Genomic DNA, 27,175 nt, shown 5'->3' on the forward strand with positions numbered 1-27,175 from the left:
TTGTCAGAAACAAGTTAAGGAAACTTTAGAACATGCAGTGTATATACTATATACTAAGCCATGAACCTTTGAAGTGAAATTAATAATAATAAAACCATCTATAAACACTAAGCCCTGAAAATATCCCCTGACAAAATATCAAATAACCGCAAACCCGTCTAGTTTGGTTTGCTTTATTCAAAACATATTTGGCTTTATTAACATTTGCCGGTCGTTTCATAATTTTTTGGCGAACTGCAAAGATTCGCAGAAATAAAAGAAAGTGGCCAACCGTCAAAATTTCAACAAGCTGTGAAGATTGGTGCTCTATTATAAAGAGTTATATGGTATTATAAAGGTATATTTATCATCGTTATAGGTAGCCTAAGCCCAAAGTATCTGTCAGAACTCAGCATCCATACACTATTGTTAAATATCAGTGGTCCTTTATTGTGTTGTAGATATCAGTGGTTCTTTATTGTGTTGTAAATATCAGTGGTTCTTTATTGTTTTGTAAATATCAGTGGTTCTTTATTGTTTTGTAAATATCAGTGGTTCTTTATTGTGTTGTAAATATCAGTGGTTCTTTATTGTGTTGTAAATATCAGTGGTCCTTTATTGTGTTGTAAATATTAGTGGTTCTTTATTGTTTTGTAAATATCAGTGGTTCTTTATTGTTTTGTAAATATCAGTGGTTCTTTATTGTGTTGTAAATATCAGTGGTTCTTTATTGTTTTGTAAATATCAGTGGTTCTATATTGTGTTGTAAATATCAGTGGTCCTTTATTGTGTTGTAAATATTAGTGGTTCTTTATTGTGTTGTTAAATATCAGTGGTTCTTTATTGTTTTGTAAATATCAGTGGTTCTTTATTGTGTTGTAAATATCAGTGGTTCTTTATTGTGTTGTAAATATCAGTGGTTCTTTATTGTTTTGTAAATATCAGTGGTTCTTTATTGTTTTGTAAATATCAGTGGTTCTTTATTGTGTTGTAAATATCAGTGGTTCTTTATTGTGTTGTAAATATCAGTGGTTCTTTATTGTGTTGTTAAATATCAGTGGTTCTTTATTGTGTTGTAAATATCAGTGGTTCTTTATTGTGTTGTAAATATCAGTGGTCCTTTATTGTGTTGTAAATATCAGTGGTTCTTTATTGTGTTGTTAAATATCAGTGGTTCTTTATTGTGTTGTAAATATCAGTGGTTCTTTATTGTGTTGTAAATATCAGTGGTCCTTTATTGTGTTGTAAATATCAGTGGTTCTTTATTGTGTTGTAAATATCAGTGGTTCTTTATTGTGTTGTAAATATCAGTGGTCCTTTATTGTGTTGTAAATATCAGTGGTTCTTTATTGTGTTGTAAATATCAGTGGTTCTTTATTGTGTTGTAAATATCAGTGGTTCTTTATTGTGTTGTAAATATCAGTGGTCCTTTATTGTGTTGTAAATATCAGTGGTTCTTTATTGTGTTGTAAATATCAGTGGTTCTTTATTGTGTTGTAAATATCAGTGGTCCTTTATTGTGTTGTAAATATCAGTGGTTCTTTATTGTGTTGTAAATATCAGTGGTTCTTTATTGTGTTGTAAATATCAGTGGTTCTTTATTGTTTTGTAAATATCAGTGGTTCTTTATTGTTTTGTAAATATCAGTGGTTCTTTATTGTGTTGTAAATATCAGTGGTTCTTTATTGTGTTGTAAATATCAGTGGTCCTTTATTGTGTTGTAAATATTAGTGGTTCTTTATTGTTTTGTAAATATCAGTGGTTCTTTATTGTTTTGTAAATATCAGTGGTTCTTTATTGTGTTGTAAATATCAGTGGTTCTTTATTGTTTTGTAAATATCAGTGGTTCTTTATTGTGTTGTAAATATCAGTGGTCCTTTATTGTGTTGTAAATATTAGTGTTTTTTTATTGTGTTGTTAAATATCAGTGGTTCTTTATTGTTTTGTAAATATTAGTGGTTCTTTATTGTGTTGTTAAATATCAGTGGTTCTTTATTGTGTTGTAAATATCAGTGGTTCTTTATTGTGTTGTAAATATCAGTGGTTCTTTATTGTGTTGTTAAATATCAGTGGTTCTTTATTGTGTTGTTAAATATCAGTGGTTCTTTATTGTGTTGTTAAATATCAGTGGTTCTTTATTGTTTTGTAAATATCAGTGGTTCTTTATTGTGTTGTAAATATCAGTGGTTCTTTATTGTGTTGTAAATATCAGTGGTTCTTTATTGTTTTGTAAATATCAGTGGTTCTTTATTGTTTTGTAAATATCAGTGGTTCTTTATTGTGTTGTAAATATCAGTGGTTCTTTATTGTGTTGTAAATATCAGTGGTCCTTTATTGTGTTGTAAATATTAGTGGTTCTTTATTGTTTTGTAAATATCAGTGGTTCTTTATTGTTTTGTAAATATCAGTGGTTCTTTATTGTGTTGTAAATATCAGTGGTTCTTTATTGTTTTGTAAATATCAGTGGTTCTATATTGTGTTGTAAATATCAGTGGTCCTTTATTGTGTTGTAAATATTAGTGGTTCTTTATTGTGTTGTTAAATATCAGTGGTTCTTTATTGTTTTGTAAATATCAGTGGTTCTTTATTGTGTTGTAAATATCAGTGGTTCTTTATTGTGTTGTAAATATCAGTGGTTCTTTATTGTTTTGTAAATATCAGTGGTTCTTTATTGTTTTGTAAATATCAGTGGTTCTTTATTGTGTTGTAAATATCAGTGGTTCTTTATTGTGTTGTAAATATCAGTGGTTCTTTATTGTGTTGTTAAATATCAGTGGTTCTTTATTGTGTTGTAAATATCAGTGGTTCTTTATTGTGTTGTAAATATCAGTGGTCCTTTATTGTGTTGTAAATATCAGTGGTTCTTTATTGTGTTGTTAAATATCAGTGGTTCTTTATTGTGTTGTAAATATCAGTGGTTCTTTATTGTGTTGTAAATATCAGTGGTCCTTTATTGTGTTGTAAATATCAGTGGTTCTTTATTGTGTTGTAAATATCAGTGGTTCTTTATTGTGTTGTAAATATCAGTGGTCCTTTATTGTGTTGTAAATATCAGTGGTTCTTTATTGTGTTGTAAATATCAGTGGTTCTTTATTGTGTTGTAAATATCAGTGGTTCTTTATTGTGTTGTAAATATCAGTGGTCCTTTATTGTGTTGTAAATATCAGTGGTTCTTTATTGTGTTGTAAATATCAGTGGTTCTTTATTGTGTTGTAAATATCAGTGGTCCTTTATTGTGTTGTAAATATCAGTGGTTCTTTATTGTGTTGTAAATATCAGTGGTTCTTTATTGTGTTGTAAATATCAGTGGTTCTTTATTGTTTTGTAAATATCAGTGGTTCTTTATTGTTTTGTAAATATCAGTGGTTCTTTATTGTGTTGTAAATATCAGTGGTTCTTTATTGTGTTGTAAATATCAGTGGTCCTTTATTGTGTTGTAAATATTAGTGGTTCTTTATTGTTTTGTAAATATCAGTGGTTCTTTATTGTTTTGTAAATATCAGTGGTTCTTTATTGTGTTGTAAATATCAGTGGTTCTTTATTGTTTTGTAAATATCAGTGGTTCTTTATTGTGTTGTAAATATCAGTGGTCCTTTATTGTGTTGTAAATATTAGTGGTTTTTTATTGTGTTGTTAAATATCAGTGGTTCTTTATTGTTTTGTAAATATTAGTGGTTCTTTATTGTGTTGTTAAATATCAGTGGTTCTTTATTGTGTTGTAAATATCAGTGGTTCTTTATTGTGTTGTAAATATCAGTGGTTCTTTATTGTGTTGTAAATATCAGTGGTTCTTTATTGTTTTGTAAATATCAGTGGTTTTTTATTGTGTTGTTAAATATCAGTGGTTCTTTATTGTGTTGTTAAATATCAGTGGTTCTTTATTGTGTTGTAAATATCAGTGGTTCTTTATTGTGTTGTTAAATATCAGTGGTTCTTTATTGTGTTGTTAAATATCAGTGGTTCTTTATTGTGTTGTTAAATATCAGTGGTTCTTTATTGTTTTGTAAATATCAGTGGTTCTTTATTGTGTTGTAAATATCAGTGGTTCTTTATTGTGTTGTAAATATCAGTGGTTCTTTATTGTGTTGTTAAATATCAGTGGTTCTTTATTGTGTTGTTAAATATCAGTGGTTCTTTATTGTGTTGTTAAATATCAGTGGTTCTTTATTGTGTTGTTAAATATCAGTGGTTCTTTATTGTTTTGTAAATATCAGTGGTTCTTTATTGTGTTGTAAATATCAGTGGTTCTTTATTGTGTTGTTAAATATCAGTGGTTCTTTATTGTGTTGTTAAATATCAGTGGTTCTTTATTGTGTTGTAAATATCAGTGGTTCTTTATTGTGTTGTAAATATCAGTGGTCCTTTATTGTGTTGTAAATATCAGTGGTTCTTTATTGTGTTGTTAAATATCAGTGGTTCTTTATTGTGTTGTAAATATCAGTGGTTCTTTATTGTGTTGTAAATATCAGTGGTCCTTTATTGTGTTGTAAATATCAGTGGTTCTTTATTGTGTTGTAAATATCAGTGGTTCTTTATTGTGTTGTAAATATCAGTGGTCCTTTATTGTGTTGTAAATATCAGTGGTTCTTTATTGTGTTGTAAATGTCAGTGGTTCTTTATTGTGTTGTAAATATCAGTGGTTTTTTATTGTGTTGTAAATATCAGTGGTCCTTTATTGTGTTGTAAATATCAGTGGTCCTTTATTGTGTTGTAAATATCAGTGGTTCTTTATTGTGTTGTTAAATATCAGTGGTTCTTTATTGTGTTGTAAATATCAGTGGTTCTTTATTGTGTTGTAAATATCAGTGGTTTTTTATTGTGTTGTAAATATCAGTGGTCCTTTATTGTGTTGTAAATATCAGTGGTCCTTTATTGTGTTGTAAATATCAGTGGTTCTTTATTGTGTTGTTAAATATCAGTGGTTCTTTATTGTGTTGTAAATATCAGTGGTTCTTTATTGTGTTGTAAATATCAGTGGTCCTTTATTGTGTTGTTAAATATCAGTGGTCCTTTATTGTGTTGTAAATATCAGTGGTTCTTTATTGTGTTGTAAATATCAGTGGTTCTGCATTGTGTTGTAAATATCAGTGGTTCTTTATTGTGTTGTAAATATCAGTGGTCCTTTATTGTGTTGTAAATATCAGTGGTTCTTTATTGTGTTGTAAATATCAGTGGTTCTTTATTGTGTTGTAAATATCAGTGGTTCTTTATTGTGTTGTAAATATCAGTGGTTTTTTATTGTGTTGTTAAATATCAGTGGTCCTTTATTGTGTTGTAAATATCAGTGGTCCTTTATTGTGTTGTAAATATCAGTGGTTCTTTATTGTGTTGTTAAATATCAGTGGTTCTTTATTGTGTTGTAAATATCAGTGGTTCTTTATTGTGTTGTAAATATCAGTGGTCCTTTATTGTGTTGTTAAATATCAGTGGTTCTTTATTGTGTTGTAAATATCAGTGGTTCTTTATTGTGTTGTAAATATCAGTGGTTCTTTATTGTTTTGTAAATATCAGTGGTTCTTTATTGTTTTGTAAATATCAGTGGTTCTTTATTGTGTTGTAAATATCAGTGGTTCTTTATTGTGTTGTAAATATCAGTGGTCCTTTATTGTGTTGTAAATATTAGTGGTTCTTTATTGTTTTGTAAATATCAGTGGTTCTTTATTGTTTTGTAAATATCAGTGGTTCTTTATTGTGTTGTAAATATCAGTGGTTCTTTATTGTTTTGTAAATATCAGTGGTTCTTTATTGTGTTGTAAATATCAGTGGTCCTTTATTGTGTTGTAAATATTAGTGGTTCTTTATTGTGTTGTTAAATATCAGTGGGTTCTTTATTGTGTTGTAAATATCAGTGGTTCTTTATTGTGTTGTAAATATCAGTGGTTCTTTATTGTGTTGTAAATATCAGTGGTTCTTTATTGTGTTGTTAAATATCAGTGGTTCTTTATTGTGTTGTAAATATCAGTGGTTCTTTATTGTGTTGTAAATATCAGTGGTTCTTCATTGTGTTGTAAATATCAGTGGTCCTTTATTGTGTTGTAAATATCAGTGGTTCTTTGTAGTCCTCTTTCATGGGCTCCTAATGCTCATTCTTTTGAAAAAAAATGTGTCAAGGAATGTAATAAGGGATATTCTTGAAATCTTAATGTAATCCGCAAATTTGATTATAACTGGTTAACAAATAAAAATATTATATTCTTGTTGCCCAAGGAAAGTTTCGTGCAACCATTAAGAAACTCTGGCATAGAAAGTTTGCTAAAATATCAAGTAGTTTAGGTTGGTTTGCCTTTTGGGTCTTGAATGTTATCAACATGTTTGTTTCAATACACATAGTTATTTAAATGTCAACATGATTTAAGTTTAGATTTCTGAATAATTGCCATGTTTAGGGTCTTGAATGTTATCAATAGTTTGTTTTAATGCACATATTTATTTAAATGTGAACATAATTTAAACAATTGTAGATTTTTAAATAATTACCATGTTTGGCCTGCTTTAGTTGGCTATGTCAGTGGTCTCCAACCTATGTGCCTCGACCTCATGTCGGTTGCTTGCATTTTTTGGGGGTCATCATCATTCACCAATTTCTACAGCTTTGCTTGTTTTATTGCGCTTGTTTAAATCAGTAATATACTAACAATGGTAAAACAAATGACAAAATAAAGAGTTGATTGCTCAAAAAGAAAAGAAGTGCTAAAGCATCTGCTCAGTACCTCAGCATTCACATTTACCCGGCAGAAGTATTATATCGAGTCATTCACAAAATAATTTGAGACCTTACATACATTCACCTCACCTTGTACTATCAAAGCCTAATTAAAGCATTGCAAATAAAGAAATTACTGGCTAGATTATAGTTATTGTGTGTTACCTCCCACACTTAACTTAACTAATTTTTTTGCAGCTATAAATTGCCTTTCTTTGAGGGTTGCACTTCACCAAAAGCTAATGATAATACTTTGTTCATATTACATCCAATAAGATAAGTTTATGTTTAGGACATCTAAAGCTAGGTAGCATTAATTTGTTCAACTGATGAAGCAGATGTCTGCTGAGGGCCAAAACTCGAACATTAACCCAAATTAACAGGTTTAATTTGTCCCAAAGGCAAACAGAATTTATTGAATCTATTGTTTTACTATGTTTTAGATTCAACCTCTGTTGAAGTTTTACTGGAAACTATAAAGGAAGATCTCAAGAGACCACAACAAGAAGTTGTTTCACTCGGGCTAAACTACGAGCAGGAAAACTTTCCCCGTGTTCATCCAGTTCTAAGGACAGAGGAAAACTTTTATCGAGGTGGAGCCGGTAAAACTGAAGACTATAAGCCTTTCACACAACAAAGGTATGTCGATTCTGGCTCAAAGGAGATCAGTTTTGAGCGATTGCATGATTATGTAGTACCTCATCGCTACACAGCTTTAGTTGGGGCTCCTGGTTCTGGGAAATCAACCATTGCCAGACGACTGTCAAACACCTCTTGCATAACGTGGATTCTCCTGTTGTGCATGGACATGCTCTATGGGTCAGAAAAAGTCACTCTAAGGCAGGTTGTGGTTGATTATGCGTACCCATGGTTAAGCGAAAGAAAACGAAACGCCATATTTGCAGCAATGACGGAGTTCCCAGAGAAATTTGGGATCATACTTGATGGTTACGATCAAGCAACTTGGTCACTTGATAATGTAATGCCTAGATATGCATCGTATGATACTCCAATGTTAGTTGAAGAGGTAATCGCAAATTTATGCACCGGAAAATTCTTTCAAGGCATTTCTATAGTTTTGACTTCCAGGCCACATTCTATAGTAACCCTTAAAAAATTACTTCGACCAAAGGAAATTGTTTTAGTACATGAGCTTACACCAGAAAATATGAAAACACTATTCTTTGCTTTCGCTAAAAATGAAGCCCAGAATATATGGGATAGCTTTACCAAACTCGCACCTGTGTTACTTGACATTTGTCTTACCCCAATCATGCTTCAATTGATCCTTTTGGCTGCATTAGGCACAGATAATCTCACCGAACTTTGCAACATCACTCAGATTTTCATAGTTTTACTTGAAAACCTGAGACGCTCAGAATTTGCCAAGGGTCATGACATCGAAAAAATCAAAGTTAAAGTCGCCAAAATTGCTTACAACGCCACAAAGAATTCAACTGTCATTATGACCTATCCACAAATGGCTGAGCAAGGTTTAAGTGATGTCATAGTCCAGGATATTATAATTGCAGTACCTGGGTATTCTCACTTTAACCAGAAACTTTTCGACGGCGACAAAAAGTTTTATTTTTCACATCAGTTACTTCAAGAATTCTATACCGCTGTCCACATTAGCCAGAACATGAGTTTAGATGAGTTCCATCAGCTTGTCGAGCAACTGGTCACTAGTCCTCACTGGGCGATGGTGAGAAGATTCCAATGTGGGCTTCTACTCGGAGATAAATTCACAGTTCCAGAATCCAATGAATCCTCCAGTGATCCAGAATCCGATGAATCCTTCAGTGATGCAGAATCCGATGAATCCTCCAGTGATCCAGAATCCGATGAATCCTCCAGTGATGCAGAATCCGACAAAAGAAAAGGTATGTACACCATTTCTAACCGTGATTTCTTAGATTATATTTTGGTTTGGTGACATGAGCAAAGTACACCGTGTAGTACAAACTACTTCGCAAGTATGAAATGTATTGTATCGATATGTAAGGCGCTTTTTTACCTAAAAAACGTTAAAAACGCCGTTTTTTGTCTCATGTTTGGTCGACTGTAAACGCAGGATGTTTTTCTCTTTCGCCTTTTGTTATTTGTTCTGGTTTAGCATTCGACAATTGACAACGCAAAGCCAAGCCGTCTTACTTATCGTCAAAAACGTCGAGTTAGGCGCAGCTAATGTTCCTCGCTGTTCGCGCTAATATCTGATGTTGGTGTAACATTGGCATTTCATGATTGTTACCGCAAAATTATTCTCTATAAGCATATTCTGAGACCACGTGTTTAGTGTATAATTGACACAACTTATTTTTCTATTATTTTGCGGACTTTGGCACACAGCTCGGCGCACTTTGCTTTGCTGAACGTTAATTGGCTGTTTCTGATTATTTTTTCAGGACGTTATTACAAATCACTATTTTATAACGTTACTCATTAACGATAGACGAAAGTAGAGGAGTTCCTTAAGATTTAAGCAATGCTTTGTTGTATAAAAGTACCGCGTTAGTGTTTATCGTTGATATTTTTGACTTTTCAAGAAGAAAACAACTATTAAAATGCCGAAAAAAAACAAGACGTTAGGTACTTTAGAAAATTGTTGAGCAAACAGTTTGGTTAAAGTACATTGTAAAAAGAATTACAAAAAAAATAAAAACACATCATTTTAATACAGAAGCTATCTTCATGATGAAAATGTATGCGATTTGCAAACCTTTACTTTTATGTCGTGGTGCAATGTGTCACCAAATCGAGTGTTATAATTAATAACAATAAATATCCCTTCCTAATTAAATCCTGTGTATTAGAATCGAAAACGACTTTATTCTTGAATAAATATTTCTTGAATTTCTAGTTGTTAAACTCCTAATTTTTGCAATATACCTCAGTTAACAATTTGTGCTTGCCATGTAACCTGGTGTTCAATATTAATCATGTTACCGAATGTTTCCAGGTTTGCCTGCGAAGTTCTTCAACAGCTTTCTTGCGATACTCCGGCGAAAAACAAAGCAATTAAAGGGTTAGTCTTAACTATTTTATCTCTATTTGCTTAGGTTGGGAATTTAAACGAAATTTGTTTCATTATTTTTCCGAAATTACTTTGTGGTTATGAATCTATTTTTACAAAACTATTACACTACACAATCTTGCTGACTATAGCTTGTACAAATAGATATCATAAATATATTTCTTGCTCAATTCTGTAAAGCTTAAACGTGAAAAAAAAATATTGAAATAAATATTACATCCCGGGTTTTAATGGCAAACCGAAATAGTCGCTTAATTATTAATTTTAGAAAACTGCATGCGGTGAGATTCGAACTCACGACCTCGGCCTAACGGGACCGCCACTCTACCAACCGGGCTAAGTTTTCCTTTTTATCAATATTACCTTTAGTTACCCCCATATTTCAAAATATGCAAAAGTTAGGTTAAATTTGAAAATCAATTCTTGGTACTTGAAGCTTTTGTTGGTGCAACCCTTTGGTGGTGTTGCGCCCTAAGCATAATTTGATAGATCCTGGGAAGCTGTTTGAAAAATATCCATGTAAGGTGGTCATGTGTGAAAAGTTTGATGTTATGTTTTACCCAGGAACGTCAGAACCATCAACTAGTTCATCGACGCACTTGGCAACTTCGCAACCACTTGATGGCGCACCATCCACACCACAAGTATTGCAGTTGATGTTCACAAATAAACTAAATATATTATAACAAATAATTTTCAGTAGCATTTTGTACTGTTTTGCTTAAGTAGTGCAATTTTTGGTTTAAAAGTTTTATATAAATTAGTTTTGCTAACTAATTAGTGAAAAAGCATTCCATTAAGAAATTGCTTTGGATGTTTGGAATAGTTTTAATATTTTTGTGATTTATTGAAATGCTATTCTTTCAGGCATCTGTGTGTGAGAAGAAGATACAGAGAAGCTCCTTGCTGCTCGATCAACATCCAAGCGTTGCCCCAAGAGAAGCGCAATCAACTTCAAGCTACGGGTTTGCTATCACCACCAACCTGTTTGTTGCCACAAGTTTTGTGTAACGCTAAACATATTTAGGATTTGGTCGTGCCAGAATATTTCACCTCGACTAAGACATGGCCCATTTATCCATAGAAATCATAGTTGTTCAGGTCATATTTAATTGGATTAATCGCTTACATCAGGAGTCGGTAACCTAAGCCCAATGAAAACAACGTTGCAACAAATGTATTGATTGCGGCCAGTAAGCCCTTGTGTAGATTTATAGCAACACTTTATTATGGTTCTTTGTTAAAACTAATTACTAATAAACTACTTAACATGAAAGTTTATTTGTTTGTAGCCAGTTGAGACCCGGAAGCTTCCACCCACAGCAAGCCCAGTCACAGTTGGCACAAGATTCCTCTGCTGTACAACCGACCGCTGGACAAGCGACACATCAACAAAAACAGGTTTGCTATTTTCTTTCTATAATTTGGTGTGATTGATATCAGTAGCAGTTTAGTTTGATCGCATGTGAATACAATGGGATAAATATAGCCTACTGGTTGGCATCTGGGAACGTTTTGTAGCTAGACGCCATCGGGGTCGCATCACACCCAGTGTTCTAAACAAGATAATTTAAAATGACTAAATCCCAGTCAAGTCATTAGCAAGCAACTTAAGTCCAAGTCAAGTCTTTCTTGACAAATAACAAGTATAAGTCGTTAGTTACTTAAGCCCAAGTCAAACTTAAGTCACAACATTATCATTTTAGAACAAATGTTAAACTTGAGTTCTGAGCAATATTTCGCATAACGAATATCGAAAACCCAACTCATCGTAAGTTAAGATTTCTACAATGGACGAAAATAAACCAGTATTCAAATTAAAGCACTAAATATGAGTTGTGTGAGACAACATTATTCACACTCCAGCGCTGTCATCGTCACTGTGACTATGACGTCACCAGTAACACCCCTCCCAATCCCAGGTAAACTTCAAGCTTTGCCCATGCTTAAGCTTGATACGCATTTATAATTATAAGAGTTGTTCTGTTTGTTCACCAGCTATGTTTCTATGCAGGTTGCCAAGCAACAAGCAGCTACATCACCTGTCAATCAACCAAACCAAGTCGATGTCGACCAAAGCAGAACGGACAATCCGCAGAAACCAACAAATGAAGGTAAGCGACCATTTGATGAACTTACACCTAGCAATGATTCAGATTATCCTTCATTTAGAAATCATTAAATGCTCAGCATCAGGGGCGGATCTAGGGGGTGGGGGGTTCGCGGTTATACCTAGTTATACCCCCAAACAGCTTATATTTATTCCCTAGGTAGTATGGCCTATTTTCGCCAAAATAAGACATATTTTTAAGCTTTGTAGTGGTGTACGAGCTTATGGCGCCATATAATGAATATTTCAAAAAAATGGTAAAATTCGTTTCGCGCACTCGCGCAAAGCGGCGTTTTTCAGATTTGCAGAGACGGCTTGAGTGACCGTACGCCAGTATAGCAGAATGCTGGCGACTTGGCGACTATGTCGGCCAAAGAATCAGCCAGAAAACCGAAGAAAGTGGTTCAAAAAAATTAAGCAAAAAAAAAAATTGAAAAAAAAAATTTATTTATTTTTCAAAAATCCATTTTACAAAATACCTTGTGGTTGTATCCACACATATATTTTTGAACAGCGGAAATATGTAATAACATTGCATACTACAATTGGCAAAAAATTAATTTTGTTTGTGTCATTTTGAAAAAAGTTATGGTAGTGTAAGGCCTATAGACTGTTTATTATTTTCAAAAGTACACACTTTTGATCATACAATTGTTACGTGTTGGCAGTTTTACATTGAATTGGCAAGTACTTCTATATTGAATTGATTTCCTGTATATTGAGTTGAATTCCCCATTCCTGTTAAATGTACTGGTATAACATTCGCATCGGCATATTAAGGATGTACTAGGCTATGCTTTCCACCTAAGGCCTAAAGTATATTTTGGTTGTTTAATTACGCAAATGCTAAAAGTTTTCTTTAGCCTGGTTTTGCTACGTTTCTGTGTCTTTTTTCAGCAAATCTATCCCAAAGGTAATATGGTACTGTGACTGTGACCATTTCTATTAAATTTTATTATAAATATCATTATTTCGAGCAATATAAATTGAAAATTTATCCAAAGAATATTTTTTCGTTTTGAGCAGCACGTTTTCACACAGGTTTGCCTGAAAACAGCTATCTATGTACCACTTTTAAAGCAAGAAAAACAGACATGTACGTACACCCCCAGGCCCCAGGTTGTACCTTCACATGTCCCTTGTGTACTCTTGTTAATAATGTCACAAAATTAATTATAATAGTTTATCGCCAAAACATGGCAAGGTTCATACATTCCTCTGGCGAACACATCATTTAAGGGGCGCGACCAAAAACCGAAGAATTTTCGCCAAAAATGCTGGTCACCAGAAGTCTGGCAAGATTCTGCCAGCCTGCCGTACGCTGACCTCGACTATATAATAACTAACTTAAATCCAAGTACAATTAAAAGCTTTTTTGTTGTTAATGCAAATCTGTATCAGAACCAGCCTGCCAATATACTTCATCCGGCCCGCCGCCTCTTTGACAAATTAGACACGAGTCCATTTTTTGACTATTTTAAGTGTAAATGCGAAAAATATTCGCGCTTCGCGCTAATGATCTTTCTACATCCAGTGTGTTTACGTTTTGATGCTCTTTTTGAACTAGATCAGCGCTTTTTTACTGTTGCGCCGTGGAAAGCTGCTGAGTGCGTCGCGGACAAACGAAAAACGTATTCAAACATAATCGACAAATATTTTTTAACCATTTTTTTAAATGTAACAAAAACAAGAAATTTAAAATAAATACCGGTGTACCAAAAAAATCGCGCTCGCTAGGTTCGCTCGTCAGGTCTGCCCCAAATGGTTAACAAACACTAAAATAGATTAACTATAAATTTATCGCGTTTTCTCAAAGTAGTTTTATTACACTTTTTTAATAGCAGTATGGCGACGTGTGGACTCGAATTTTAAACCAAGTATACGCTTTTTTTTAGCGAATTTGCGCCAAGACTTTACTGCCTCTTTAAAAGTAATTATAAACACGTTTTCAAAGTGCAAAAAAATCCGAGGCCCACCTGATTCACAATTGTTATAAAGTTGTAATAACACCAAATCTCATTTAACATATGTTGTGCGGCCCGCAGAGACCTTTCTGAGTTTGCTTTTGGCCCGCGACTACTACACAAAAGTTGCCGACCCTTGTGTAAGGATTTGAATAAACTATCCAATGTTAGGATTAACTCTGCATAGAGTTTTGCTCATTTCAGCAACCTTATTTGGCAAAAACCAACTACAGTAACTTAAAAATTGAGAGAAGTGTCATGAAAGAACCACAGCTGACCGCAGCAGACAACGCTATGGTTTTATTGCGACGTGGCCTCGGCGATTTTTCGGTGGCATGTGCGGTTGTCCTCGCCTTTTCGGGAAAAAGCAAGATGTGTAGACAATAGACATGGTAGCGTCTTTCAGCGATATTCTTCATACCGGGTCAAACTAGGAAACCGGCCCACTGTAGAGGCTAACCTTATTACTTTTTCGTGCTTTCAAAAGGTCTGTTTTTCGCGTTATTTTGCAGGAGTTAGTTTATTCGGCCAGCCGTTGTTATTTTTACCTGAATTATGACGTCACGCAATGGTATACTTTTGTGACGTCATATCTGAAAAAATTGTGACGTCATATCTGAAAAAATTTCATGGCCCTTCCCAAACTGAAATCCTAGATCCGCGCCTGCTCAGCATCTAATTAAGCTTGATGGGCGACTTAAAAGTGCGAAAAGTGAAAGTTTGTCAACAGAAAAACTTACATGTTTGTAAAATATATTTTCCTGATATATTTCCAGGCAAGGCTGAGATGTTCTACAAACGCCTTTCAAAGCAATTCAAACGAAATCCCCGTCGTAAGTTTACAACATTTATTTTACTTTGTGCTATATTTTCACTGGACATATGTATTCAAACAAGTAAAACACACGTGAGCATATTAGGCGCTACAAGCTTTAGCCATGAACGCGATTAAAGAAACACATTAAGTAGATGGCGGTAAAAATATAAAATCATCAATCTATGGATAACCTAGCATTAAATAAATATCTTCGTGTAAAAATGACTTCGTTAGAAACAAGTTCTTCTCCGGGTTGATCCACTCACGTAAACTTTTTACTATTAGTTACAATTTTGAAAGTTAGTTGTCCAACAACATAAAACAAGCCGCTTACATGGCAGAAATATTACAATATCTTACACAAGTACTATCTCTTTTATGTATTGCGATTTTTTGCCGGTCTGTGAACATATTTTTATTTAATCAGTTCGTCTAAAAAATTTGCAACTTCTGCTTTAAACAACCATTGTTAGAACAATTCACACTTGTGACGTCACAGTGCCAATTGCTGGTTCAACCTACAATGTTATTTTTGTTGCTTTTTTAATATTTGTTGAAAACTGTGTTTAGATATTGGAATGATTGTTGATTTGCAAGAATGCAATGAAGCAGTGATCCAGTCTTTCGCAAAGCACTTCCCTGTGAGGGCTCGTTTTACCGGCCGAACCATCGGTACAAGTTCATGCCACGCTTTGGGGCGGATGCTCCAGCATGTCGACAAAACAATCGAGTTGTTGAACTGCAAGCTGACAAGTCAAGGTTGCGAACACATTTGCGAAGCAATCGGGAAAATGACTCACAAGGTAAAGTGCTTTCATGTAATTATCAGCATGTTGTCTCATTTAATTTATTTATAGATTAATTTGTATTTGTTACATTATTGATATAAAGATTTCAATGCCATACCCTGGCTAACAGTTACTTGTAGCGTGGTCTCCCATATAAGGAAGCATGTTGAAACAGAATCGCCCCCCCCCCCCTGTTTTTAAAGGTACAGAATAAATACGAAATTAATTACCGGGACAACTTATTAGTTTACTTCAGGGGCCACAAACATGTTAAACGATTGGTTTATGAATGTTAGTTTGTAGCGTTTTTTTCCAAAGCATTAAAACTGTATTGCAAAGACTAAACAGGAATTGCGCTTTAAGCAAAAACACATTGATCTATTAAATTATATTTTTGTGGAGTTGAAAATCCTTATGACGCTTTGGCCTAAGACAGTGGTTCTCAAACTGGGGTCCGCGGTCCTTTTGGGGGCCGCAAGACAATTTCCTGGGACCGCGAAGCACCTAACAAAAAATCAACACGACGCTTCTGAAGAAGAATTTTTTTTGTTTAATAAACTTTTCAGGCAGCTTACTTTTCCAAACCAAGTTGATTATTAGTTGTCCATTGACGTCATTGCACGCTTCAAGTTAAATTGTCCATTGTGACGTCATAGTGTTGCGTTGTGCTAATAAGAGTGACGTTTTTACAGCTTGCTGCGCTGACACTGTGGGCTATATACGGTCACGGTTTTAAGACTGTTCGTGATTGCTTCACTCAAATAAAGTGATTCGTTAGAGGTTAACAAAGCCGAGCTGATAGCAAAGAAGCAAGTGCACCCATCCCATTGATACCATTAAAAACAACGTGTTAATTCGTGTTAATTTGTGTACATTTTTAAAATTTTTAATTTTATTTTTATGGCGAATATTAATATTGAATATTAATATATTTTTTTAAATTAATTTTTTTTTTCAAAATTTAAAAAATACAAGCCAGTCTTAAGACGGTGGTAACTTTTTAAAGACGGTGGTTTGTAAGAGGTAGGTTAGTCGCTTAATAAGTGTGTTAAGCAAATTTCTATCTCTTGGGTTGGCGTTTACTTCGCGATTTGTTGTTAAAATTATAACATTTCATCTACTTGCATACAGTTATCTATTAAATGTATTTTCACCAATATTTTAATATACATATATACATATTAGGCTAGAATAGGTATATGGACATTGGACACATTAGGTAATGGGTGTTGTTAATAATATTTACACAAAATAATTATCGTTATATTTAGACAGTTATCGTTTTCACATAACTTAACCATTTGAATTAGGTTTATTGAAAATAGTACTGCATATTATAGAGCAGGGGTCAGCAACCTTTTTCTAGTCGCGGGCCAAAACCAAACTCAGAAAGTTCTTTGCGGGCCGCACAAAATGTTAACTAAGAATTGTGTGATTGAAATGTTAGAACAACTGTGAATCAGGCGGGCCTCGGATATTTTTTGCGCTTAAAAACGTGTTTAATTACATTTAAGTGGCAGTAGTGTTGGCGCAAAGCGAGAAAAAGGCGTTTGTTTGGTTTAAAATTCGAGTCCACAACATCCATACTACTAATGTTAGTAGTATCGTCATCCATACTACTAATGAAAAGTCTAATAAAGCTACTTTGAGAAACGCGATAACCTTAATAGTTAATCTAGTTCAGCGTTTTTTTAAGCTTTTAAGTTGGGGCAGACCTGATGAGCAAAGCAAGCGCGATTTTTTTTTGGTAAACCGACATTTCTTTTAAATTTGTTGCAAGTTTTTGTTACATTGCCGAAAATAAAAAAATGATAAAAAATATATGTCCATTATTTTAAATACGTTTTCCGTTTGTCCGCGACGCACTTGGCAGCCTTCCACGGCGCAACGATAAAGTAGCGCTGATATATGACAGCTTTAAAACGTAAACAAACCGGAGGTAGAAAATAAAGCACATTGAAATTTTTCGCACTTGCATATTTAAAATAGTCAAAAAGTATTTAAAATGGACTGTGTCTAGTTTGTCAAAGAGGCGGTGGTCGACAAAAATGTTAACTAAAAATTGTGTGAAACACTCAACTAGATAAACTATAAAGGTTGTCGCGTTTCCTCAAAGTAGTTTTATTACACTAACATTAGTAGTATGGATGATGTGGACTCGAATTTTAAACCAAACAAACGCTTTTTTCTCGCTTTGCGCCAACACTTTACTGCCACTTAAATGTAATTAAACACGTTTTTAAGCGCAAAAAATATCCGAGGCCCGCCTGATTCACAGTTGTTCTAACATTTCAATCACACAATTCTCAGTTAACATTTTGTGCCGCCCGCAAAGATCTTTCTGAGTTTGGTTTTGCCCGCGACTAGAAAAGGTTGCCGGCCCCTGATTTAAGTCTTGGTGCAGAAAGTTGAATTTTTCGTGATAATAACATAACCTTGTGAAATAATGTATGTCTAGTAGGAATTAATCTTTTATGTTCAGCTAGCGCCAAGCTGGATTGCATTATGAAACTATATGTTGAATTGTCAGCCATTTTTATTGCAATAGCGCAAAGAAGTATTCACCAGTGTGTTTAAAGCTTAACGCAATTATTGCAGGGAGTCGAACCGTTTGACTTTTCCGGTTCAGGTTCGGTTCGGGTTTAAGGATTTTTTCGGAATTCGGTTCAGTTCCGGTTTCGGTTCGAGCAATTTTAAAGTTCCGGTTCAGCTCCGGTTCGACCATCGTTATTTCAAAACCGGTTCGTAAAGTTCCGGTTCGGATCCAATATAAGTTGCGTTAAATCTAAAAATGTGGGTCAATAAATGTAGAGAATAATCTTTGAATTGTTAGTCATTTAATCTAAGTTACGCGACTTATTAAAAAACAGCAACTCAATATTGAAATATCTAAAAAAATAAAAAATCAACCTTTTATTTAATCAATATTTATAATTTTTTCATAAAATTTCGAACATGGCGTAACTTGACTCTGTAAAATACAAGTTGTTACGTCATGCTGGAGTGCTTAGTTCAGTTCCCGTTCAGCTCCTTAAATCTTATAAAAAACGGTTACGGTTCGGAAAAAATCGATCCAAACCCGGTTCATAAAGTTCCGGTTCGGTACCGGTTCGACTCCCTGAAATATTGTTGTATGTAAATTTTGTGTCCTCTTGTCCTGTTACTTACATGCCTTATTTTTGAAGTTACGCCATTAATTTAGTTCAATTTCTACACATGCTCACGTAAATTCCTATAGTGAATGCATGTTAGTCAACCTAAAACATGACTGACAGCTCATCGAAACAAAAGTACAGACAGTATAATGTCAGAAAACGATTGAAATAATACTTTACTGTAAAGCAAGATGAGGGTTGGGCGATATGAAACAATATGGAGCGCAAGGGGGCACTAGTGTAAAAAAGGTTGGGAGACACTGATGTAGATCAATCCGTTTCCCCGCTCTTTTGTACGATTCAGCTAACACGCGGAAGCGCTAAATCACTTTCCCAAGTTACGTTTTGTTTTGTAAGAATTTCGCACTGATTTAAAAAAACGCCCTGGAATTTTAAAAGTTCGGCGCCTATGTACGTGACGTGTAAGAAAGCGATTCGAATTTTGCTTGAAATAACGCCATTAATAGTGTAATTTAACTGAAATTGCAATTGTAGCATTCTTGAATCACCGCGGAGCAACATGCGAAAGTATGCATAGCGCTTTGGTGCTCAACTGCTCATTGAACTTAATTAAAACGGATAAAAGTTCGCTCGTTACGCGAAAAAAGTATAGTTCTTTAGGGTTGTTCATGAGCAAAAATTTACACTCGCCAGTCTGAGTAGCAAATCAGGACTCGCCCGCCTGGCCAAATAACACTCGCCAAATTTGTTGGCAAGCCGTCTGCAAATTTCCGTCCTAGCGCGGTCATTTCTTGGGTTATCGTTAACCTGTCTTGTGGTTTCTATACGTAAACATTAGTTTTCATAAAAGTCTGTTCGTTTATTTCCAAGCATGGATAAACAAATTAATGACCCATAAAGCAGTTTACGCTTAAAACAATGTAATCATTTGCAACACAATACACGGGTTTTTTAGTTATTTTAATAAAAATGTCAAAGCCATAATATTCGATAAAATCGACATTTCGCAATTTACAGACGTTTCAGCAATAACTCATGCCATCATCAGTGTAAAAATCAAGTGAAGATAAAAGCGATAAAACATCAATGTAAAGAATGTAAACAATTCCTTAAATATATTTTTTCTACAATCTTTGGTGAAAAAATAACACTGACAATATTTACAAGCTGATATGAGAGCTACACGAGCTAATGAGAGCATTTTTCATTTCAACATTGTCAATTGTAGCTTGGTCACAATCACTGTCCTTGTCGTATTCATCCGAGCTGCAATCAGCGTCAACGACCACAGATCTTGATGGCGATTCTTTTTGTGTTACTTTTCTGCGGCGTTTAGCTCCATTTAGCCACACGTTAATGGCTGGTTGTGGGTCGAATTGTGTAAGATTAGCGGAGCACATTTGCACCACCGTCAAGTCGTTCATCGTATCAGTGGCTAGACCAGTGTTCCTCCAAGTTTTTTTCATATTTCTCCCTTAAAGACTCAAACACCGTTAATTCCTCCCCGACAAAAATCAAAAAAGGAATATTCACAATATTTCAGTTATGCACGAAATTCTCCGCGTTTAGCAAATGTCAAGCAATCAATATACAGTGGGAAATAGAAGAAGTGTTTGCTTAAACAGTGTGAAACAGACACCTGGTGCTACTAAACTTTACTTACTGTGACGAAACAATATAGATATTGTAAACCAGACAGACTCCTTATGGCGTCACATTTAAAGCAGCATTTAGTCTTCACGTATACTTTAATTTAAGTCTTATAGTTTTCCTCCCCAAAATTTTAAATTCCCCCCAAAGTGAGCCAAGTGGCTCCTTTTGAGAACCACTGGGCTAGACGGTTCCTCAAACAAGTTTTCGTCAATTTCATGTTGCTGAATCCACGCTCGTTTTCGGAAGAACTAGCCGCAAACAAAGCAGTAAATCAATAAGAGCAAAAATGTTGCTGTAATCGTCACCAAATGAACGACCAACCTCATCCCAAGATAGTTTCGCGACCGATTCCTTGAATCTAAATAAAATACTGCAATTACTAAAATATATTATATTTTTAGATTGACGCTGATACCGTCTGCATAAATGCATCTTTAGCAGCTGCCATTTTTCTGCCACGCTAACACTATCTATTCCAGCGCTTACGAGCAATGTGGAATACTGTGTACAGATCATTTGCACTTCTTTATCTCCAAATACTGCAAAATATGAGAAATAATCAAACTTAAACTGTAGTTATTCCATAACCAGTTACTTCGAATTTCTACTTTGTCAAACGAAGGCCATCTTGGGAAGCTTGCAATCGCTGTGGCTGATACGAAGCTGTCAGTTCCAACAGAAAATCTTTTTAGTAGCGCATAAATTACTTTTCCACACAAAATTTTTGCTGACTTGTTCAGTTATATGGCTGAACCGCAAATAATGACAAAATAATTGTAAATTTACAACTAAACCATTTACAAAGTTAACCATATGCACCAGAGGTTCTGTGCTGCGTGACGCCCATAGTGGGTCGTTTCTATTTTCCAAGGGCGTCCGCAATGGTTTCGTTTCGTATCTAAACATAATTGATATAAAATATTTACAGACTGTTAGTTTTTAAGCTTTGGCTTGGCTGACCGTTATGAACTTAAGAGATCGCAACAACATTCTTACGTAGACTAATTGCTAATTCTCGGCTGTAGCACAAGTATGCGATAAAATACCGCATTGTTCAGTGGGACGTTTCGCTCCCTGAAAACATCTTAAAAAACACTGCTTACAAATAATATTATAAGACATTTGCAATTGAACTTATTGTTACCGAAAAACTGCAGTAATTGCGTATAATTATCGAATACAAACAATTAAATAAATACAAAAAAGTTAAATTTTTTATCGCTGGGTACATCACAAGTCCAATAAACTTTTCAAAGGCAACGACTGGGTTAAACATTTTTTTTTAATTAACAACGTTTAGGTTCAAAAATAAACCTCATAACTATTTACCACTGCAGCAATGGCGATATTTTTAAAACGGGACAAAGAGTCATTATTACGACTTCGAACGTGACCGCGGTTTACATTCTGCTTAAAATATCGATACCGCAATAAAACGTGCCGCGCACCAACATTTGTGTTTTCTTTAACATGCACACCTCTGCAGTAAATCAAACATTGCAATGTTTTGCTACTTTACCTTAAATTTTCGGTCAAAATTACTTGAAATTTGTTTCGGTATAAACTTAAGAGAATTTTTTTTTTCGAAATAAAAGTAAAAAGTTTTTTTGGCTTGCTTGCGAACATATACACCCTCACCCATAAGCGATTAAACATTAATTTAAACTACTTTTTAGCCGGGTAAATAGCTTAAGTTTATAACTACTCCATTATTAAAAACATTTGGTAATTGATTCAAATATCTAATACATATGCGAGTAATAATTTAAACTGTACCTTCCCTGACGTCACCTTAAAACAAACAATAAAACTTTTTGCGGTGTTTTTGGTACTTGTATATTTTTGTCCAAAATTACTTGAGATTTTGTTTCTCTTTTTGAACAAAATAATTTATTTCAACAAATCATTGAATAGAAATCTTTAAACTCACGACGTTATGTTTCTATGAATTAGTTGAAGGAGCTTTCCCTCAGCCGCAACCAAATCCAAAACGCCGGAGTGAAAAGTTTGTTGGAGATTGTTCACAAGTTGGAGGTGTTGGTGTTGATGAATTGTGACATCACAGACATCAGTCCACTCACCGACGCCATCAAGAACAAAGATTGCCAAGTAGGTTGTTTTTAAAGAATCGATAAGAAGTCAGAGGTACAGTAGCCAAACAAACAAGTTCGGAAAGTTGAAAAATGTTGCATTTAAAATTTAGCAAAAAGTAAAAATAAAATGTGTTTTTTTTAGGTTATCTTAGGTACACATACACCCATTAGTTATTACAACTTTATTAGCCGGGTAAATAGCTCATTCCATATTTTTTTTGTTAATTTATTCAAGCAATAAATCCATTTTTTGCTACAGTTTGCCAAACAAGCAAATTCGGAAAATTTAACAAAAATGATAAATTTATAATTTGGCATGATTATATTGTTAATTTTTATCGAAGATAGTAAATATTTGTGTTTTGCTGCTGCACCTTTGATACGTGGGTATTGATTTTAAACTGTACCTACACTTATGTCACTTTAAATCAAACATTGAAACGTTTTGCTACTTTACCTCTCCAACGAAATTTCTTAAAATTTTGTTTTGTTTTATTTTTTGACACAATTTTGATTTTAGCTACTGCACCTTCAGCATGCGGATAATAATTTAAACTGTACCTTAGCCAAACCAACGTGACGAAAAATGTGTGGCATATAATTATGATTGCTACTTTACCTCCACCGCTTTAGTGCCCTTAATTGTAAATGTGTTTTGTGTCGACCGATTCACCCACAAAGTGTCAGCTGTGCTAAACCATCTCACTAAATAAATAGACCGTCCTAAGTAAATAATAATAATTAACCAATGGGTCAAATTCACCAATAATATGAATCCACTGCCGTGTAGCCCAAGGGTAACAACTTTAATATCTTAATGCTGTTAAGTTTATAAATACTGCATTAACTAATTAAAATATTTCTGTAACTAACCCAGGGTTTTCGGCCACGGAGCGGTAATTGAGGGGCCACGGGCATAGGCGTAGCCAGGGGGTGACAGGGGCCAAGAAAAAAGACCCAAAACCCTCCCCCCGAAAAAGATAAATATTGTACTCCTAATAATTAATTTCTTGGTAGCATTTATGAAGAGTTCCACAACAATCACAGGCACGCCACACCTTCAATTGTCATAGACTGTGACGTCACAGACGATATAGTTATTATGTTTGCTGTACTTTTAGTAATGTAGCTTTAATATTTTTAGTCATTTTGTTTCTGCTATCTGAATGGTTTTTGAGTATTGCGCTAAAACTCAGTCAGTTGCTGCTCGAAACGGTTTGAGCTTTCATATTTGTTTGTCTTCGATACGGCAGTTGATGCACTGGACTGAAAAAAGCGATCAAGTTGTAACGAGCCTCGCTGGCGGGAAGCGAATAATGGAATTTTAATCGTAATGTCATTACGGATTCGTAGTAAATAGTTATTTGTTTATGATTTATATACAGTCGATTTATCGCTGTGAGGTATCAGCTTCAGCCTCAACTTTTACCTACTCAGCGTGTCTTGTTTTTTCTGCATCGATAGGCGGTGCACCAAACCAAATACTCTCACTAGTTAAAGTTCAAAATATTTGACCACACAAAACATTTTAGGCTGGCTACGGGCACAACTCTCTAGCTAGGTATTGCAAAACCAAAATGTCACCACTTTTATCAATTGCCAGTTATTAGACTGTAAAACTTTCTTGTAACGTTTTGTAACTCATTTTTCAGACACGTTTTTTGACCCGTCAGTATAGGGATGTTTAAAGTAGAATATCGGTTAATTTTTATTTGTTTATCGCAGAAAGTTACGCCTTATCCTACGAACGTGGGTGGCAAGTTTAGATAAAGGCCTGTCGCTGTGGCGAAACATTAACTGTGCTGCTTTATATGAAGCCATGTAGTGCGGCGTCAGCGTTTTTTCGGGCGGCCAATTACTTGATGAGTTCATAAATCAAAGTGGACTTAAACCTGCTGTTTTCAGTTCAACAAATGTCAAACTGAAATGAATTATAAATGCATTTAACAAAAAAGTATTTTTCTTTAATTGAAGTTTGTTCTTTTGAAAAATTTGTTTCTTTTTTTTTATAAATTACACACTATGATTTCAATTAGGCCTTCGTTGACCTCAAGAAAAATAGAAACTTCGCAGTTGCTGAAGTTTTATGTCTCAATATAAAAAGTATTTGCTTAAATGCTTAGGTGGGAACACAGTAAGAAAATGTCGATGTTGTCAAATTGTGATCTTTCGAGGCCATTTAAGTTTGCAACAAACACAAAAATTATAATTTGCCAAAGCCACCAACTGATAAAGCAAATATCATACGACAGTGATTATTTTTATGTGGCCACACAAAACCTGTTTTTGTCTGTAACATATTATAACCACTCGGTATGTCACTTCACATTCATGATATTTAAACTATCTACTTAGTTGTTTGAATATTTATTTTCCTTTGAATCATATTCCACTTCTCTTTCCCCGATATATTAACATTCACTGCCATATCTAAAAAACTCTAAATATCAGTTAGTTGCCATTTCGGTAAGTGATAAAATCCGACATTAAGGTGCTGAACATTATCACCTGGAGCTATTTGGTGCCTTGACGCCATTTGTGGCTCACTTTCAAAATCTAACCTCGCTCGTCAATTTGTTGTTTCAGATCAAGAAGCTGGATCTGAGTAATAACCGCATCGGCGACGAAGGAGCTCTTGAGCTTTCTCGCGTCCTCCCAAACATCGAGGATTTGTGGGTCGCTGGTTGTGACATCAATGAGGAAGGCGAGGAGGTGATCAGATCGAAACTGAGAGAACTTGGACTTGACGTGAGTAACAACAATAAATTAATGTTTCAACAGAAGTCAAGGTCACCTTTATCATGAAGGTCAAACAGTTTTAAACATTTTTATCCAACTCCAACGCAGCAAATAGCGCCCACTAGCGGCAAAATAATATATGAAATGTAAATAAGGGGCTGGAAGTTGTAGAAAGATTAGCTGCATGAGAGATTTCATGTTATAATGTGCTTTTCTTGAACTTTAAAAAATAAAAGAAATGTAAAAACTTTACATGGGGAGTATAACAATGTTTTACGAAACTTTAGATAAAAAACAAATCTTTTGCGAAAACTTTAGATAAAAAAAAAAAAAAAAAATCTTTTGCGAAACTTTAGATAAAAAACACTTGAAATAAACTTTTTGTTTCCGGCGTTTATAAAAGAAATCTTACTTGGAAGTAAAGCTTATTATTTCGTCACAGCGCCGCACTTTATTGACGTTTTTTTACCAAATTCGCCCAGAATGTCAGGATTAACACAAAAATGTGCACAACAAAATAAAAACACGGTTTCGGCTCAATTCGCGTCATTTTGTGACGTTTGTACCTCGGACAAAATGTGCATTGTGTGATTATGACGTAACAGTAGGTCCATTGATGGGACGAAACAACTTAAACAAAATATTGCGAGCTCATGTTAATAACATCCGGGATATTATTTGCGTTGATATTAGAAACAAATTTAAAAAATATTTTTTTGATAAGTTGTTGAATATCCGAAGTAAACTAGTAATAATCCGAATAAATGAAAGACACACACAAACATATGTGTTTAATAACATCTGTGATCTACTATTGATACGGAAGCCATAATCGTTGGTCATAAAGCAACTTCCGAGGGGCTAGATCACAGATGTCATTAAACACATATGTTTGTGTGTGTCTTTCATTGATTGATACGGACTGATGATCCCCCAGTGTGAAGTTGCTTGTACTAACAAAATGTGCAAGTATTGGCGCATGGTTGTTTCTCGACTCGCTCCTCTCTGAGTCTGCATAGCTCAGTTGGTAGAGCGACGGTCCCGGCTTGACCGGAGGTCGTGAGTTCGAACCTCACTGCAGGCCAGTTGTTTTTCTGGCTTGCTCTGCTTGCATCATAGATCGACAGATTCGGCGAGTCTGCGATGGATTTTCGGTGTACTAATCCGAATAAGCTATTACAACGGTGATTATGAGGTTACAGCAAATACGCTAAAATATATATTTGGAAGTTAAGCAACAAAATATAGAAATATAATGCGAAAACAATATGTTTGTTTAATCATGTACTTTTAATAACAACGGTTTATGTTAATTCCCATCATAACTTTTCACGACTAACCTACACACGAACTTTAAAGGTGAAACTTTGTTGTGTTGGTATTCCCACAAACATTCAAATATTTATTGGCCTAATAAATCTTGACACACAATTGGTCTAGTGAGGCAATTTATAAAGTCACTCAATGTATAGTTGCAGCGAAAAAACATAGAAAAGCCTAAATTCCAATAAAATAAGCTAGATTTTGCGGAATAAACTTAGAATACATGTTTATTATCAGGCTGGCAGAATCTTGCCAACCTTCTGGTGACAAGCATTTTTGGCCTAAAGTCTTCGGTTTGTTGGTCGTGTCCTTAAACTTAAATGATGTGTTCGTCAAAGAAATGTATCAACCTTGCCATGTTTAGGCGATGAACAAGATTATTAAGAACTAAATGAATTAGGAATAATTTGCGCCGCAGGCGCAAAATTTTTTGTGACACAAAGAAATACATATTGGGTATGCTGGTACAGCCCGGGGGACTGGGGGTGCACAAGGCTGCTTTTCTTACTCTAACACTGCTACATAGATGAGCTGTTTTGGGGCGAACTCATGAGCACACATGCAGCAAGTCAGATTGAAAAGCGAGAAAATAAATCTTAAAATTGGGATAATTTTTTTTCTTTTAAACTGGGAGAAATTTTTAATAAAATAACGGTGTGTCATAATCCAAATTAGTAGAAATTGTTTGCCGAAATTAGAGTCACATAGTGAAGTGCAACATGCCATAGTATGCATAATATAGCTTTTGGCTGAATAGATACAGTTGAGGGAGTCGCGCGAATCGCGATCATTTTTTGCGTTCACGTTATTAAAACAGCCCAAAATATAGTTTAAGCCTTAGATGGAACAACATGGC

General features: G+C 34.5%; 1 protein-coding gene across 3 annotated transcripts in view; it reads left to right on the forward strand.

The window, feature by feature from the left end:
• The window catches only part of LOC146162959 (uncharacterized), a 117,315-nt gene that overhangs the window by 85,695 nt on the left and 4,445 nt on the right, over positions 1-27,175 (forward strand). For all 3 annotated transcript variants that reach the window (XM_083381492.1, XM_083381493.1, XM_083381494.1), the window contains 10 exons: positions 7,126-8,565; positions 9,642-9,707; positions 10,281-10,360; positions 10,584-10,681; positions 11,009-11,117; positions 11,731-11,830; positions 14,567-14,623; positions 15,178-15,410; positions 22,118-22,273; positions 24,844-25,005. In XM_083381492.1, coding sequence (XP_083237618.1) covers positions 7,126-8,565; positions 9,642-9,707; positions 10,281-10,360; positions 10,584-10,681; positions 11,009-11,117; positions 11,731-11,830; positions 14,567-14,623; positions 15,178-15,410; positions 22,118-22,273; positions 24,844-25,005 — 2,501 coding nt within the window. The remainder of the gene's footprint in view (positions 1-7,125; positions 8,566-9,641; positions 9,708-10,280; positions 10,361-10,583; positions 10,682-11,008; positions 11,118-11,730; positions 11,831-14,566; positions 14,624-15,177; positions 15,411-22,117; positions 22,274-24,843; positions 25,006-27,175) is intronic.

The sequence above is a fragment of the Ascidiella aspersa genome, chromosome 2 (assembly GCF_963924565.1).
Source record: "Ascidiella aspersa chromosome 2, kaAscAspe10.2, whole genome shotgun sequence".
Lineage (NCBI taxonomy): Eukaryota > Metazoa > Chordata > Ascidiacea > Phlebobranchia > Ascidiidae > Ascidiella > Ascidiella aspersa.